The sequence below is a fragment of the Populus euphratica genome, unplaced genomic scaffold (genome assembly GCF_000495115.2).
Source record: "Populus euphratica unplaced genomic scaffold, PopEup_1.0 scaffold15.1, whole genome shotgun sequence".
In the NCBI taxonomy this organism is placed as follows: Eukaryota; Viridiplantae; Streptophyta; class Magnoliopsida; order Malpighiales; family Salicaceae; genus Populus; species Populus euphratica.
Window position 1 is genome coordinate 1805769 of NW_011499874.1, and position 17249 is coordinate 1823017.

The 17249-nt window shown below is 29.7% G+C and overlaps 1 protein-coding gene and 1 long non-coding RNA gene across 5 annotated transcripts; one reads left to right on the forward strand and one right to left on the reverse strand.

Moving 5' to 3' along the window:
• The first annotated feature begins 7196 nt into the window (after positions 1-7196).
• On the forward strand, positions 7197-15662 carry LOC105128100 (lysine ketoglutarate reductase trans-splicing-like protein (DUF707)). 4 transcript variants are annotated; one of them, XM_011029622.1, is made up of 18 exons: positions 7197-7510; positions 7671-7707; positions 8684-8779; positions 8900-9007; positions 9469-9504; positions 9611-9721; positions 9798-9881; positions 9955-10073; positions 10676-10777; positions 11495-11611; positions 11695-11760; positions 12183-12249; positions 12974-13027; positions 14096-14191; positions 14292-14318; positions 14438-14473; positions 14896-15055; positions 15108-15662. In XM_011029622.1, the coding sequence occupies exons 3-17, from the start codon at positions 8726-8728 to the stop codon at positions 15028-15030; spliced, it is 1212 nt and encodes a 403-aa protein (XP_011027924.1). In that variant the 5' UTR covers positions 7197-7510; positions 7671-7707; positions 8684-8725; the 3' UTR covers positions 15031-15055; positions 15108-15662. The 4 variants fall into 4 exon arrangements, with proteins under 4 accessions (XP_011027924.1, XP_011027926.1, XP_011027925.1 ...); XM_011029624.1 differs by lacking the exon at positions 7671-7707; XM_011029623.1 differs by lacking the exon at positions 7197-7510 and having other exon boundaries at positions 7517-7707; positions 14896-15068; positions 15120-15662.
• LOC105128099 (uncharacterized) lies at positions 11832-12176 on the reverse strand. Its single transcript, XR_842769.1, has 2 exons — positions 12016-12176; positions 11832-11951 (listed from the first exon to the last, which is right to left on the reverse strand). It is a non-coding gene; the product is annotated as an uncharacterized LOC105128099 (long non-coding RNA).
• Positions 15663-17249: the final 1587 nt, after the last annotated feature.

Consider the following 17249-nt stretch of genomic DNA (forward strand, 5'->3'; position numbering starts at 1 on the left):
TTACTAGTAATAATTGTTGTAGCAGCAGCAATAATAATAGTAATGTTAATGGTAGTAATTTTAATAATAATAAAAATAGTAGTAGTAGTAGTGATAATATTACTTATTAATAATAGTGATTTTCATCATCTTTTTTTGAATTGTTATTTTTTTCAATCTTTTTGTATAATTAATTTTTTTTTAACTTCATCATTTAATATTTAATTTATTAAAAATTGACTTTCTTGATTTTTCTAGATCTGGTTCTTCAGGTTATTAACTTTCACAAGTTAAAAAAGTTAACATATTTAAAAAAAAACTTTATAATTTTTTTATTTTTTTATTAAGCTATTTCAATCATATAATATGAACTGCAGGTTTGGTAGAATACCCTGTATTGACTTAACTCTAATCAGTATTGTTATATATTTTTCATGAATAGTTTTTTTCTGTTCTTTTATAACCCCGTTTCAATACCTAAATATTATTTTTTGTATAAAAAAATAACTTGACCCTAAGAAGTTGAGTGGGTACAGAGGTTGGTTTATTCCTAAACCAAATTAATGAATGTATTCCAGAAATTGATTCAATAATTAAAAGCTTTTAACAGTAAGTGTAATTTTTTTTGGTAGATTAGAATTATTCAAAAAAATACTTGTTGTTAGTAAATTAATACTTGATTGAAAATGTAAGAAAGTAACAATTACCTTGTTTTGCAAGGAGAGTTTGAGGTCCACAAAAACATAAAAAGTGAAAAACAATAAGATAAATTTAAAAGTAATTGGATTATGAGAGTAAAGATAACCAAGATTTAAAAATATTTAAAAAATTGATAAACTAGGAAAACTAAGTAATTACACCAAGAAACAATAGATAACTTAAGGTGTCAAAAGCCTCTTAAGAAAATAAAGCAGAGTGTAAGATAATTTGCACATATAAAAAACATGAACGTTGAAGTTGGCTAAAAAATTACAGCAAGAGAGTTTCTCTTATTAAAAAAAAAAACATTAACTTTAGATATGTTTGTTTTGTAAAAATATTTTTTGTATTTTTCTTTTGTAAAATACTTTACTAAAAAACTTATCAATATAAAATATTTTATGGTGAATCTTTGAAATTAATTTATTTGTCAAAAAATATTTCCAACTCATAAAATTTTATAAAATATTTTATTAATATTAAACTATTCATAATATTACTAAATTATTTCAATCATCATCATCTCATATTTTATTTTCATTGTCATTACCATTACTTTATCATAATCACCATTATCGTTATTGCTACTTAACTGTCATTACCATTATTAAACAATTATTATTCCATTCATCTTCATTATCACTTAACAACTATCACCACCCACCACTTCACTTTTACCATAACCTCTATTTCGTCATGTTTACATTTAGAGTATATTTGTTTACGTGGTTGCTTCTGTGTTTGAAACAACCACAACAAAACAAATCTTTAGTTACATAAAAAATACAATTTATTTTTTATAGGCCAACTATAATTCATGTTTGAAACATTGTTTTGTCAAACAACTCGAAACTGCTTTTCTTTAAACAGTGTTTTAGTGAATAGTGCAATTCACTCGCACTGTTCACGAGTGAATTGCATTATTCATTTAATGAATAATGCAATTCATTTACACTGTTTACGTGAATATTTTTTTTATAGTGTGTTTATTTTTTTAATAGCTTTTTTTTTTTAAAACTAGTTTAGAATGAATTAAATTCACTCACACTGTAATGTGAATAATATTTTTTTTCTCGAAAAACTAGTATAGAGTGAATTAAATTCACTCGCACTGTAATATCAATTTTATACTTGATAATATTTTATCTAATTTTATTACACGCTTAAAAAATTATGAAAATTGTAGTTCTTATCGGATGAATTTAAAAAGCATTATTAACTAAATACATTAAACTACGCTTACAAAATTATAGAAACTTAAAAAATTATGGAAACTGTAGTTCTTATAAAAACTGTAGTTACTTATTTTATAATTTCAATTTAAAAAGCATTATTAACTAAATATATTAAACTACTTTTTATTCAATTTCAATTTTAACCATAATTTTAACTAAACATATATAAATATCATACCAACTTCAGTTAAAAATACTTTTTTATAAAATACTTTTTTAAAATTATAACCACAAAAACTACCCCAATATAAAAGATGCTCTTACACTACTGCTCTACCACCAACACAATATATCATTATAATTTTCATCATTTTACTATCACTCTTGTTTTTTTAATCATTGTTTAACAAACATTACAAAATGTTTTTTGAATAAAATATTTTCCACACATATAAAATATTTTACACAAAACAAACTCATTCTTCATGGTCAAATATTTTTTAAAATTTTTTTAATTTTAAAATGTATTAAAATAATTTTTTAATGATTCTTTTAGTTTTTAACATCAATATATTAAAATCATTAAAAAAATATTAAAAAAATATAAACTAATTTTTTTAAGAGAAACACACTTTTAAAAACATCTAAAAATAAAAGTTATTGTACTCCCGCACATTAAATAATCAAATTTGGCTTTGCTTTATCCTGATGAGTTCTTCTTGTTTTTAAAACATTGAATCTGATCTCTAACTATAAAAGTCTTACAATTTGATCCAATTACTTATGATCAATTGAAAAAAAAGAAGAAACTTATATTGGATATAAAACAATGATTTAATTCAGTTGATCTTGAGCATGCGTCTGAGTTCCTTCAGCTACATCTGGTGATGATGCTTTATAAATCGAAGATCCCTACAAGGCTACAGCAGTAAGTCATCTGCTCCAAAACCCTCCTCCCCAATGAGACCTAACCCAACCATTTTCTAGAATCACCTTCACAATTTTTTCAATTTTTCAGTCGTATGCACGCCACCTTTTGACCCACCCAGCCGCCCCTAACCTCCCCCAGCAACTTCAAGAAAAAAGCATTATGCATATAAATAAGTGATTAATAATATTAGCAGAGAGCATCCCCAATCTCAGCCTTGGTAGAAATTGTTTGTTTATATGGGAACTAATAATTTACTTTTAGGTCAAATAAATGTTTGAAAAATCTATAGTGTGTTTGGTATAGTGGTGTAGGGTGCTTTTAAAAGTATTTTTCAATTAAAAATACAGAAAAAATATGTTTTGTTTTTAGATTTTTCTTTATTCTTTACATTAACACATAAAAATTATTTAAAAATATCTAAAAAATATTAATTTAATATTTTTTTTGAAGCAAAACACAAATTAAAAAATAATTTATAACCAAAAAAAAAAAAAACCTTGGAAGCCATGTTCTTATAATATTATAGTGATGGAGGCGATGCTTGCTAGGGTTTGCATTGTTCCTTGCTGCCAAGTGCTCTTGTGATTTTTTTATTAGTTAATATTAGATATTGAATGAAAAAAAATAATGATTAAATTTGAATAGAACCAACTCGGTGCAAAGTATAGATTATAGATTTAATTAATTAACTCAAATTGATAATTTTTTTATATAAAAAATTAAAAATATATTATTTAAAAAAAAATATAAAAACAATTAATAAATCTTGATCAAATTACTAGTTAATTTGTTAGGTTAATGAGATCAACTCTATATTAACTTTCACCTGAGATCTAGGTTGGATTAGAAAATGAATCAGCCGAGTTTAATAATAATATTAATGAGAGCTCATTTTAATTTTTAAAAAATAAAACTCATATTTAATAATCTATGAGAATTAAAAATTATACAAGCTATTTAACTAAGATTGAACTCAATAATTTTTTTCATATTTGAAGCCAAATTCTTAGTACTTGTGACTTTGGGGGACATCTATAGGGCTAACTAACGACTAGAGCAATTTGCATTCATGGATAAATCACTTCTCCATCCCACTCATTTTATCAAAATCATGAATGTCATACCATTTGTTGGTAGTAACAGGTCATGAAATGACATTTATTCCTACAAATTGATGATTTGACTAAATTAAATTAGCATTGCATCTCTAATTCTGATACCCCGCCAACATAAATGCAACTATTCTATAAACTCGTTTATTTTTATATTTTAAAAATATTTTAAAAAATTAATTTTTTTTATTTTAAATTAAATTTTTTATACATTTCGATGTGTTATCAAAAATATTTATTAAAATAAAAATATTATATTAATATATTTTTAAATAAAAAATATTTTTAAAAATAATTATTATAACATTTCTAAATAAATAAGAAGAGTTTATCCGGTTCTTTTGGGAACCAGGCATGGATCCTTCTCGCCTTGGCTTGGCCATTACGTGCATGGAACCAAATATTTAATTAATAAGTGGCTAAGTTGGTGTCTATATCTGATGATGTCATGCATGCTTGTGTTTTAAGCAGTCACAGGACATCTGTGATCTCCAAGCTACAAATTTAAAACATGTCATCCTCATTCTTCGGCGATGGAACCTCTTGCTCGATCACATGGTTTGAAAAGTATGTATGTTTGGATATTGTTTGGTTTTATATATTAAAAGTATTTTTAAAAAGGTTTAATTTTTTTTTATTTTAAATTAATATTTTTTAATATTTTCAGATTATTTTGATATCAAAAATAATTTTTAAAAAATAAAAAATATTATTATAATATATTTTTAAATAAAAAATATTTTTAAAAATAATTATTATAACATTTCTAAATAAATAAGAAGAGTTTATCCGGTTCTTTTGGGAACCAGGCATGGATCCTTCTCGCCTTGGCTTGGCCATTACGTGCATGGAACCAAATATTTAATTAATAAGTGGCTAAGTTGGTGTCTGTATCTGATGATGTCATGCATGCTTGTGTTTTAAGCAGTCACAGGACATCTGTGATCTCCAAGCTACAAATTTAAAACATGTCATCCTCATTCTTCGGCGATGGAACCTCTTGCTCGATCACATGGTTTGAAAAGTATGTATGTTTGGATATTGTTTGGTTTTATATATTAAAAGTATTTTTAAAAAGGTTTAATTTTTTTTTATTTTAAATTAATATTTTTTAATATTTTCAGATTATTTTGATATCAAAAATAATTTTTAAAAAATAAAAAATATTATTATAATATATTTTTAAATAAAAAATATTTTAAAAATTAATTACAACTATGAAACAAGCATAGATTATTTTTTTTTCAATTATTTGTTCCTATGATATTAATTTGAAGGCAAAAACGATGATCAGCTGCAGGGATTGGACATTTATAAAGGGAGAAAAAAATAAAAAGAATCGATCTTAGGGAAAGATATGATTTTAAGCAAATTAAGCAATTTTTTTTCTTTATTTGCTCCATCCAAAATTATCAAAATATTTATTTTGAAAATCATGTTTATGGAATAAATGAATTTTATCGGTGCAATAAAAAATCAGTCATGGAGTGAATCAAGTTAATTTATAAAAAAAGGAGAAAATCTTTAGAAATATATTGGAAACAAAAACTAGAAAAGGGTAAATTATTTATATTTACAAATTCAGTTATAGAGGTTTATTGAAAATCGAAATATACTCTATTAACTTTTATGTTCCAATAAATCGGATATTTTGAACTTCTTGGCTGCCTCTCTTTTTTAAGAAGCATGGCTCTCAGTATTGTTTCGAATTTTTTTGTTTTTTAATTGTTCTATTTATTTTTATGATTGGAAAGTATATCTGTAAAATTTTATTTTTTTATTTTAAATTATTTATTTTTTAGATAGTTTTGAAATGTTGATATCAAAAATAAATTTTTTAAAATAAAAATAATATTATTTTAATGTATTTTTAACTAAAAAATAATTTGAAAAACAAATATTTTTATGCTTAGATCTTTTCTCATTAAAAAAATAACAAAAAAAAAAAAGTAAGACATGAATAAATATTTCCTCAAAATTAACCAAAAAAAAAGAAAGAAAAACGTTTTAAAATAAGATAATGGATCCAAAAAATCTCTCTAAATTAGACTTGAAAAATTCCTTCAAAATAAAACCCAAAAACACCATTAGGGCTCGGACTTTGTAGCCCAAGCCTATTATACAATAAGAGACCCAAGAAAAGTAAGATCGGGTGTGCAAGTCCAAACCTATGTAGGGTGAATACACAATTAAAAGCATACCTAGGATCTCTATGGGGTTCGAGTTTCCATGCTCAAGCCCACTATGCTCAGAAGCTGCCCCTTGAACTTAACATACCTGGGTTTAGCCTGCATGCCTTATTAAACCAACTTTCACCTTTCATGGGTTCAAGTTGTCGCATTCTAATGTAACTTGTTTGGGTCTAGGTAGTGCATCTAGGTCAATTTTCACCTCTAATAGATGTTTGCATCAAATATTTGTAAGGTAATTTTTTTGAGACCATATGCAAGTATCTTAGTGTTTTATATTAATTCAGTATATATTATTTTAAATATAATATAATTTAAAATATTACAATAATAAAATTACACTTTAGACTTTTACTTTCCGAAAAAATAAAGACCTGTGAGTTATAAATACATTATGAGACTTTCAGAATAAAGATTTATAATCTCTTCATTCTCAATATTTTAAGTATATACATGTTTATAGCCTATTTTTTTAAAATATTATTATATTTTTTCTCACTATAAAGTTATTAACTTTATTATTATAAAATCCTTACATCTATTAAATAAGACATTTTACATGAACTAATTATTAGCCACTTAGCTCACATGACACCATTAACTACTATTATAATTATCTGTTTTATAAGATATATTTTTTATTAATTATCAACTTTCTAGGCTATTTTATATCAAATTACTACATACCTTATCTATAAAAAATAAATCAAACTATTTAAATTAAAAAAAAACTAATTATCTAATAAATTAAGCTTATTTTTAATCATGTTTTATTCTTTGGGACTCACCAAAAGACGCGACCAATATTAATAACAAGCAGTGATTAACCAAATTACTAGATACCTTATCTATAAAAAATAAATCAAACTATTTAAATTAAAAAAAACTAATTATCTAATAAATTAAGCTTATTTTTAATCATGTTTTATTCTTTGGGACTCACCAAAAGACGCGACCAATATTAATAACAAGCAGTGATTAATCAAGACAAAACTCTGTAACAGTTTTTACTCTCCAACTTTTACACGCGCACGCAGACGCCATTCTATTTAGTATTTACCTTGTAGTAAAGAAGTGAGCAGCCGAAGGAAAAAGAAGATGATAGACCAAACCACACACCTCTCCCCTACATAATTTAAAAGAAAAGGAGACAAAACAGTAGAAATGGAGAACAAGAGGAGTACTGTTGTGTGCTGTGTTTTTTCTTAAATGGACAACAACTGGTGGTGACCTCTACCTCTCTCCCTGTCTCTGTCTCTGTCTCTACTCTCTCGGCGATCCATTTTCCAAAATATGACCTCAAACCCCAAACACAACATGCAAAAGTAGTTCTAAGAAATTAAAATAAAGAAACAACAAAGTGGTGTGCTGCTGCCTGATATTTTTCGAGAAAGATAGTGTCTTTAAACGTGGCCATTCTTACACGTAAGTCTTTTCGATTCTCTCTCAAAACCTCCCATTTATCCTCTCTATTGCTTTGCCCTTTCTGATATATTTCTTGGTGTTCAGAATCATACACCTATAATCTGACTGATTTCTGCAAGATTGTTGTTACTTCTTAATCCTTATTTATTAATATTTCCAGCTTCCTCTCACCGATTTTGCCTCTCTTTTATCTCAAGTTTTGTCATCTATCCTTTTTTCTCCGTTTAAACCATCTCAAGTTTAGCTGTAATGCTGCTAAATCCAGTTTTTCCTTTCATTTCTTGAAAGTTTGTGACTCTCAAGTCCTTTTTTTTTAAAAAAAGTTGATTGATAAAACTGGAAATTCGTGTTTGCTTACTATATATAACATTTCAAGCGGCAATTTTTGTTTTTCGATTCTTGAAATCTTTGAGTGCTTATGAGATCTGAAAATTTAGTTTTCTGTTTGTTTGGTTATCTGTATTGATAGATTTTTCAGGCATGAATATCAAAAGACTCTGCTTTTGCGCAGAAAGTAGATTGCTTTCCTTTCTAAAAAATGAAAAAAGTCATTTAACTGAAGTTTATTTGGTTTATGTTTTTTAATGGGAAAATTTATTTAATCAATTTTTTTTTGGTTGGATTCATTAGAGATTTTAAGAATCTGCAGTTAGTTTAATCTATATTAGCATCAATAATAAGTTGATTAGTAACAAATTAAGCTTTCTTTCTTTGCCTTGAACTATCAACACATGCACTCACCTAAATAAGCTAAATCAAGAAGCCAACATTAATTTCCTTTTTCTGGGTTTTTTGAGATGTCAATTCAAATATGTTCTTCTCAATTTTTGACCCTTTATTGAGGTTACTGTGAAAACTGAGGCTGATATGCATGAAAAATGAGGATTTAGACTGTCGAATATTATGAAAGAGAGTGAAGATTAAACTGGTTTTTCAAAATTGAGCTTTAGTCTCGATAGAGGGATTCTGGGAATTTTTCTTAATCAAGAAATTGAGCTAAGACAAGTTGCAAATTTGGTTCTCGAATTTGTGTTCAAGCTTACAAATTTATCTTATGACAGTGTGAAATGGCAACTTTTTCTCAGTAAATATTTTTTTAAACTGCAAACAATTGTTGTAACATTTGATCAGGTTTGTTTCTGATATTGGTCTCTCGGCTTTTTTGTGCACCAGCTGCAGTTGGTTATGAGGACCTCGTAAAAGTTTTAGCTGTCTATGACGTCATTCAGATCATGGAAATTGCTAAAAAGGAACACCTTCTGTGATGGGGTATGACATATTACATTTAATTAGCTTCAGTCCTGGGGGCAGCTAAGAAGATGGAGTGTTTACAAAATCTGCCTTAGTTTTGGCAGTCATCAAAGATGTAATTGTGTTGCCTTGGTGCAGGTGAAATCCGGTTTGAAGATGAAGCTGCTGCCGTTTATGGGAGTTTTGTGTACAGCAATGTTGTTCGTTGTGTATAGAACTACAATATACCAGTATCACCATACAGAGGTATGGAAACCCCATCGACTCTCTTCATATTTTAACTTAAAAGCATCAATCAGGGAGCCAAATTGTCTAGTTAATTCTCTTCTGGTGAATGATTTGTGGATTTTTCTTTTTGTTCATAGAGGCATTAATTCCAATATTTATGTTATAGACATACTTGAGTACTTGGTTACATTGTTTTCAAACTTCTGAAAGAAATGTAACTTAGCATAGCCCAAAATCTTAATAACTTTACTTCTAGTGTCACTTGCTGGTCCATCTACATCTTTTCTGTTGTTGAATTTACCCCTGGCACAAATTAAGCTGCATTTTCACATTGAAAATAGGTCCGGCTCTAGCTCTCTGTTTTTTATGGTGCTGCATCTGCTGAACTATTTTACTCCCTTTAGATTAGTTTTTCTCTAGTTTGCTGCTCTGCATCCTGGTGAAAAGTTTGCTGACTAGTTTTTCTCTACCATTGTCAGATGGATGAAAAATTGTACCCCTTTGAAATATTGAAGGTAATTTTAGAACTACCAAGTAAAATTCCAAAGTAATGTTTTAAACATTGGATGACTGTTCTAGTGTTCATCATTATACAAAGATGCATTTGGCGCTTTGATCTAGGAATCGGCTTTGGCTTCTGGACTGTTGGGTGGTTTGCCTCATGGTATTATACGAGCTAGCTCAGATTTAGAGCTGAAGCCTCTATGGTCAACAAGTAGTTCGAGGTCAAAGGTTGGTTTTTTTATCCTCTGGTATTGTACCATCAATATAAGGGCATGTCTTGACTTATAATGGAAATCAAATGCAGGTTGATCCTTCTACCCGTCATTACTTGTTGGCAATTCCAGCTGGCATCAAGCAAAAGGATAATGTTGATCATATTGTCCAAAAAGTATTGCAGATATCTTTTCTAATGTTTTTGTTTCATCAACTGAACATTTCTTGCCTAATATCATTGAATTCAGTTTCTTCCAGAGAATTTTACAGTTATTCTATTTCATTATGATGGCAACGTGGATGGGTGGTGGGATCTTGATTGGAGCAATGAAGCCATACACATAGTTGCCAAGAACCAAACGAAGTGGTAAGATCAACCTTGATAACTTCTTTTTTTGTCTATTTTTTACTGCATATTTTGTATGTATGGTAAAAATGGATGATTGATATTGCTGTTTCAGTGTTAATTTATTGCAAATTGTACAAAATCATTTAGCTTCAAAGGTCAGAGGAACACAGGATTTCATGGGTTAAAATCATAACATCTTTTCATCTATGAGAGGAGTTTGATAGGTTATGTGAGCATGGAATATTTTCCTTAAAAGGATTTGTCTGAGGGTCTGAGCAGCTGATTTGTTTTTCCTCATGCTTCGAACTAGCTTACTGCTGCTAGAAAAATAAAACAGAGTCATGGAAATTTGACTGCCTAAAAGGTGGCTGGAAAGTTATGTCTTTACATGAATGGCTCTGATAATCTTACTGGATCTGTAATCTGCGTCTGAGATCTTCAAGGTGACTTGTCAAATGATTGTCCAACTGCTGCCATTCTTCAAACTTACCATTTATCCTTGGTTTTTTCTGTACAAGTTTATTTAACTTGTCATGCTGACAACAGTATTAACACCTTTCTGATCTTTTCTGGATTGTTCTTTTTCTTAAGAAGAAAAACTCTCATCGCTTGCTTTTCAGGTGGTTTGCAAAACGCTTCCTGCATCCTGCTGTTGTGTCTGCTTATGATTATATATTTCTGTGGGATGAAGATTTGGGGATTGAGCATTTCAATCCAGGAAAGTGAGTTTGTTGGACATTTTTTTCTTTAGCATGTTAGGGTTGCCTGCCTTTGGTAATAATATATTTTCCTTGACTTTATCCATAATGTTTATTTTTTTTTAGGTGAGTAGATAAGTGATCATCTAATCGAATTTCCAAAAAACTTGTTTGGCCTGTTCTCATCTTCATGTCCATTTTAATTATTTACCAGTCATTTATAGACATCCATCAATCATGGTGTCTTTCATTTAGTCATGTCATAGGTAGTTCTAACATCCGCAATTTCTCCTGCTCTCAAACCCTTGCCAGAACATGATTCTCTTTTGCTAAGGCTGTTTGGATTAGTAAGGCTTGTTTTTCATCTGAGATTATCATTTCTAGGACAATTGGAAATTACAGAAGGTATGTGAGAGAGAGAGAGAGAGAGAGAGAGAGTTTATGGACCCCATGCTCTTACAGAGAACAAGAGGGGGAGAGAGGGCAGGGTCTTCAGAGAAGCTCCCCAGATAGAGAAATGAATGAACTGGGAAAGGGAGAGGGGCTCTATTTATCGATCTGGGCTTAAATTATGGGTGTGATGAGTTAACGGCGATGGCGTTCTGGGTGTGATGAGTTATCTGGGCGTTAGTTTACTTGAAGAACTTTTATAAAAACAAAGTGTGACTTGCTGTTAGGCTTATATCCTGTCTAAACAAACCTTATCGGTTTATAATTTCATTTCCTTTGTTTTCTTTCTAGATACTTGAAAATTGTGAGATTTGAAGGACTGGAGATATCTCAGCCAGCTTTGGACCCAAATTCAACTGACATACATCACAGAATTACTATTCGTGCCAGAATGAAGAAGTTTCATAGGTGAATGGCATGGCTTTTACTATCTTGTTTAAAATCTTTCTGTTAATGACCAGCACTTATCTAACATAATTTACGGTGAACAGAAGAGTTTATGACAGCAGAGGCAGTACCAAATGTTCTGACATCAGTGAGGGGCCTCCATGCACTGGGTAAATAGACCGCTATACTCGTGACATATCTTGTCTTCCGATATATATATATATATATATATATATATATATTAATTTGGTTCAATGCTATTTTTTAACGTAAAAAGTTCATATATTACCTTATTGGTGGCCCTCATGTAGTGTTTATTTTCCCATCCATTTGCAATGAGGCTGATGAGGAATTGACCAATGTTGAAAACAATGAACAATTTTGTCCCTAAACTTTTTTTTTTGTTCTTTTTGAAAATGACCAATCTAATATTCTATGTCAAATTGTAGAAGTCTTGTTTAGTGACATTTTCAGCTTGAGCTCATCCTTTCCGTGGAACTTCAATGCTTGTGACAATACCCATTGAAGGATATACTGTATTGTTCTCGTAAGGATTCTAGCAATACTAATTTAATTTACGTTATATCTGTAGATTTGTAGAAGGTATGGCTCCAGTCTTTTCAAGATCTGCTTGGTACTGTGCTTGGCATCTTATACAGGTAACTAAACTTTGATTAGTATAAAGAAGCCCTTTTGTTAACATTATCGTAAGCTTGTGATGCCCAGTGTAATTGCTATTTGATGATCCTAGTGTAAGCATGTTTTGTTTTTTGCTTAAAATTTTAGTTGAGAAACTTTTAGGACTAGCTTTGTTTATTTGCTGCAAAATAAGTTGACTTTGAAAAACAAAATTCTGCGGGGATCCTTTCTAAAAAGATGATTAGTGGGACTGGAAAATTTGTTGAAACATGTCCCTTATAAACACTGAAAAACAACTATCTTTATATTATTTGTTTTAGCTGAAGTAATGTGACCTAACATGTATGAATTGTTGATAAATATGACTAATATACGGTTGCCCATAGGATGAAAGAAATTTAACACATACTATTGAATCCTTTTAGGAAAATGTTCTCTTTTTGAGAAGGGGAAAACATATCTCTCCATTTAAAACATGCTATTTAGGTTGACTACAAATTGAATTCCTTTGACTGGTTTTTTCAAGCTGCACCAAACATAGCAAACTCTGTAAGATATTTTCCAACATAACAAACACTTGTATGCAAACAATTGGTGCATTAGACTTAACTTGATTTTGGAAGGTAGAAGATATGGCCATATGGTTAAATTCTACTCCACCCACTATAGCATGATTGCAAATCAAGTGCACTTTTGGCCTAGGGTTGATTAACTCATCATGGAATTCCTTTTCTTTTTACTCAGAATGATCTAGTCCATGGATGGGGAATGGACATGAAACTAGGATACTGTGCGCAGGTAAGTTGAACTTGATTTTCCAAGGCTAGTTTTAGTTTCTCTTACTGTTTAATTTCCTCCACCTCAATTTTTTGAGTGATGGTTTTCGTCTGCATTGTTAATTTACTCATTGCTCTGTAACTTTTTTTGCTATATTACTAGCTTGCTTGGTATAGATTATTTTAGGCTCAATGCTCTGCTGCTAGAGCCTATTTTTACAACTAAGTTAAGAATAGGAGAGGTTCAATAGGTATTGGTCTTGGCAAATAATGCTGGTTGTAGGAAGTAGCATAAAAATTGCTTAGTATATACGAAAGATGTAAGAGTTTCACAAAGAGTGATCAGTTAAGGTGGTGGTCTTGGAGGAAGAGTTTCATGTTTATTGACAGTTATTAGTGCTCCAGACAATCCTCTTGCGATGTCCTCATTGTAAACCCACTTGTAAAGATGCTAGGATTGAAAAGTTGATCATTTTCCTTTTTTGCTTCCTAGGGACTTGGTACCTTTTCGCCTCCACAAAAATCATTTTATTTTAACTAGGAATTGAGAGGGGAGGCAGATAATAAATATTGTGGTAATCCACAAATTTGGACATTTAAACTGTTTGATCAATATTTGTAAGAAAGGGCATTTAAATCATTGTCCCATCAAAGATAGTTTACTAGTCTATTCTTAGAATAGCTTCTTTTTTTTGTGTGTTTGACGGTAAGAAATAACCTGGGGCCAGCGCCAGCTTGACTATCTGAGACTGGGTTCCTTTCTGAAATGATTTTAAGGATATACCTTCCCATTATCATGGTGGACTTAAGAGAACAAATTTTCTTGGATGCGAGCCCTGAGGTTCAATCTCAAGAATTCAAAGAAGAGAGCGGACCTCTTTGAGCACCACATCAATCCCTTGGAGTTTTTTCTAGAATATCTTTTGACCAATTTTATCTCATTACAAGTATAGAACTTAACCCCTATTTTCATGTCTTTAATGCTTGATGACCCTTTTCTTTTATCTTTTACTTTATTTTCTTCTCCATAGATGCTAGTCATCACAGGAAAGAATATTATGATAGGCTCAGTTAATGTGAACTTGTGCAGGGAGATCGCACAAAGAAGGTGGGGGTCATTGATAGCGAATATATTGTTCATAAGGGCATACAAACTTTGGGTGGGCGTAAAACTGCTCGAAGAAAGGTCATCCTTTTCTCCTTGTTTTCTCAGGGGGGGCACAGTTTATGATTTTTGTCTATCTGCATTTTATTATCTATTATTAATATCTTTCTAATTTCTTCAGGCATCAAATACAGAAGAGTTGACTAAGGTAAACTTTCCCTTGTCTGGTAGATGAATTTTCATTGATACTATTTTGTAGCCACTGTTATTTGTTCTTAAAGGTTTCGCCTTCTCTTTTTTGGTTTACTTTCTCCTTCTGGCATTCAGAGATATAGTGCTGCATCCGTGGATCCTAGGATGGAGGTGAGGCTACTGATCCTCTAGTCTACCATCAATCCTGCTTTGAGAATTTTATATACTTCTATTCCTCTGGACATGAAATACCTGCAATAGGCATAAAAGCTGCCAAGTAGTCGAGGATGATTGCTTCATTGATTGTTTACATGTTTTCTCTAAATCATGCAATTTGGCTGATTTGAATTCTGTTGAGATTTACAACTTATATTTGATCAGAAAGGACTATTGCGTAGCAGGTTCCAATATCATGGATTGGCACCTCCTGGCCTTGAGATTGGTGATCTTGGCTTTGATAACACTTATATTTTGGAGTTAATGCACGTATATCATGAGATCGTTAACTCTACATTTGAGATGCTAAATTCCAACCATGTTATCATGTCTGTAATTTGATGAACTTTGTTGTTTTCTTTCAATTGACTGATCAGATTAGAAGGCAATCAACATGGGAGCTTCAAATATTTAAGGATCGCTGGAAGCAAGCGGTGAAGGAGGACAAAAATTGGGTCGACCCATTTCTAAGGAACAGAAAACGCAGAAAACTAAAGCGGCACGGCCAATAATCTAATTGTCTTCATCACACACGGGGTCCTATCTATACATGTAATTTTGTGCTCCTTGGCCAATAATCTAATTGTCTTCCTATCTATACATGTAATTTTGTGCTCCTCGCTTTCACTGATGCTCATAATTGATTCACTAAATGGACAAGTCATAGTTTTGTTCTTAAAATCCATATCTTGTTTTACTTGCCTAGTTCTAGCTGATCTCTCTCGGTTGCTTTCCAAGCCTCTCAATTTTGCAGATTGAGGGCATGTAGATTCCTTTATGTATTACCTATAGACGAACAATGAGTTTCTTTGGGGAAGAAATTTAAGGTCTGTTATACCGCAGCACAATTCACCATGTCTGTGATCTGCCATTGGCGTACTGCCATGTTACTGCTACAAAACTTCAGAATCAGGCTCTTAATATTTTTGCTTTGCATGGCGTCGTTGGAGGTCTACTTGTGTAGTGTTATATTTTTATGCTAGTATGGTGAAGTGCATGTCCTGCAGTGTTACAGTACCTGCATTAAATTAAATTAAAAAAAAAAAACCTAAAGGAGAAGTTACTGCAAGCCAAGACTAATTTCCCTATTCATTGTATTGTAATAGTGTATTTACTTAATTATTTGCTGTTGAGAAAAAGAAAAGGAATCAATGAATTAAGCTTTGAGTTGAGATTGTCTTTTTATTATGGCATAATTGTTTATTACATGTTGCAGAGGGGTTATCATTGTCATGCATGGTAAAATTACAACCTCAGCATTGTAATAAATAATTTGAGATTGTGTTTTTATCATTTTTTTCGAACAGTGCAAATACTTTGGTATCATTAAACACTGAGAACAATGCATCTCTTTTATGAGGGTTTTTTTAATTATTTGATTGTAGAGGTTGGTTAGGAGTGATATTGTAATGGTTATATATTTAATATTATTTTAGAAATCATGCTGGTGTGTGCACGAGGCTGTGTGTACAGCTTTATTGTAATGGTTATATATTTAATATTATTTTAGAAATCATGCTGGTGTGTGCACGAGGCTGTGTGTACAGCTTTATTGTAATGGTTATATATTTAATATTATTTTAGAAATCATGCTGGTGTGTGCACGAGGCTGTGTGTACAGCTTCGATGATGTTTAATTGGTGGGTATAGGGTTGTCCAGCCATCAAACACCGTTTTACGAGACGGTGTTTGGAAGATAATAGAGCTCTTAAGATAGGGTTGTCCAGCTACTATTTTAATTTATCAATAGTTTTTGAAATTGTAAATTTTTTTTTTATTTTATCCCTGTCATTTTTAAATATATAAATAATTTATCAAATTATAAATATTTTTTAATTTTATTTTGTATGATTTTTGTAATCTTTTAAAATTTAGTTATATTTTTTATTACTATTTATTTTGTTTGGTATTATTTTTATTTTTTTATTTCATCATTGGGTTTTTTTCTATTAGATTTTATTATTGATATTTTTTCATTAGCTTCATCGTTTTTAAAATTAAATTAGTTGATGATTAAGTTTTTTATTTGAATTCAAGTTTAAAATTTCATGGTTGGTAACTTTTAAATACTAGACTAGATTTATTAAATACTAGACTAGATTTAGAAGGTTTGTCAAGATTTATTTAATTTTTTATAATGTTTTTTTTAGTTTAGTTTTGTTATTTTTTAATGGTTTGTCTTTTATTGAGCTGGTTTCTTACAATTTTTTTTTTAATTTTAATCTTTGTTATTTTTTAATCTATAAATTATTTATCAAATTACATTTGTTTTTTTATTTTATGCCTAATGATTTTTTAATCTTTTAAATTTGGTTTTTATTCTATTAATTACTATTTATCTTGTATTGAATCATTTTTTTTTTTAAATGTCATCTTTCTTGTGCCTTTTTCTATTAAATTTTATCTTTGTTGTTGATTTTTTTCTTCTGCAAGATTTTTAATTAATAGTTTTTTTTCATAATTTTATTTTTTAAAATTAAATTTGTTAAGAGTTAAATTTCTTAATTGAACTCCTATTAAGGATCTCACAACTTGTAAGTTTTAGAGATTATATTATTTTTAAAGGGTTTGTTCGAGTTCATTATTTTTTTTATTTTAACTGATTTTGTTTTAGAGTTTTGCTTTATCTTTTTTTTTTATTCATTGGTTTATTTTTTATCATATTAACATAGAGTTATTTGATAATTTGGATAGATTTAAGTCTGATTACTTTTATTTTTTTCCATTGTTT

What these genes read in the sequence shown, in the direction of transcription:
- LOC105128100 (XM_011029622.1), top strand. Translation starts at nt 8,726, where the DNA reads ATGACGTCATTCAGATCATGGAAATTGCTAAAAAGGAACACCTTCTGT. An exon ending in GAGCATTTCAATCCAGGAAA is followed by an intron (nt 10,778 to 11,494) that starts GTGAGTTTGTTG and finishes TTTTCTTTCTAG; the next exon opens with ATACTTGAAAATTGTGAGAT. An exon ending in GAGGGGCCTCCATGCACTGG is followed by an intron (nt 11,761 to 12,182) that starts GTAAATAGACCG and finishes TTATATCTGTAG; the next exon opens with ATTTGTAGAAGGTATGGCTC.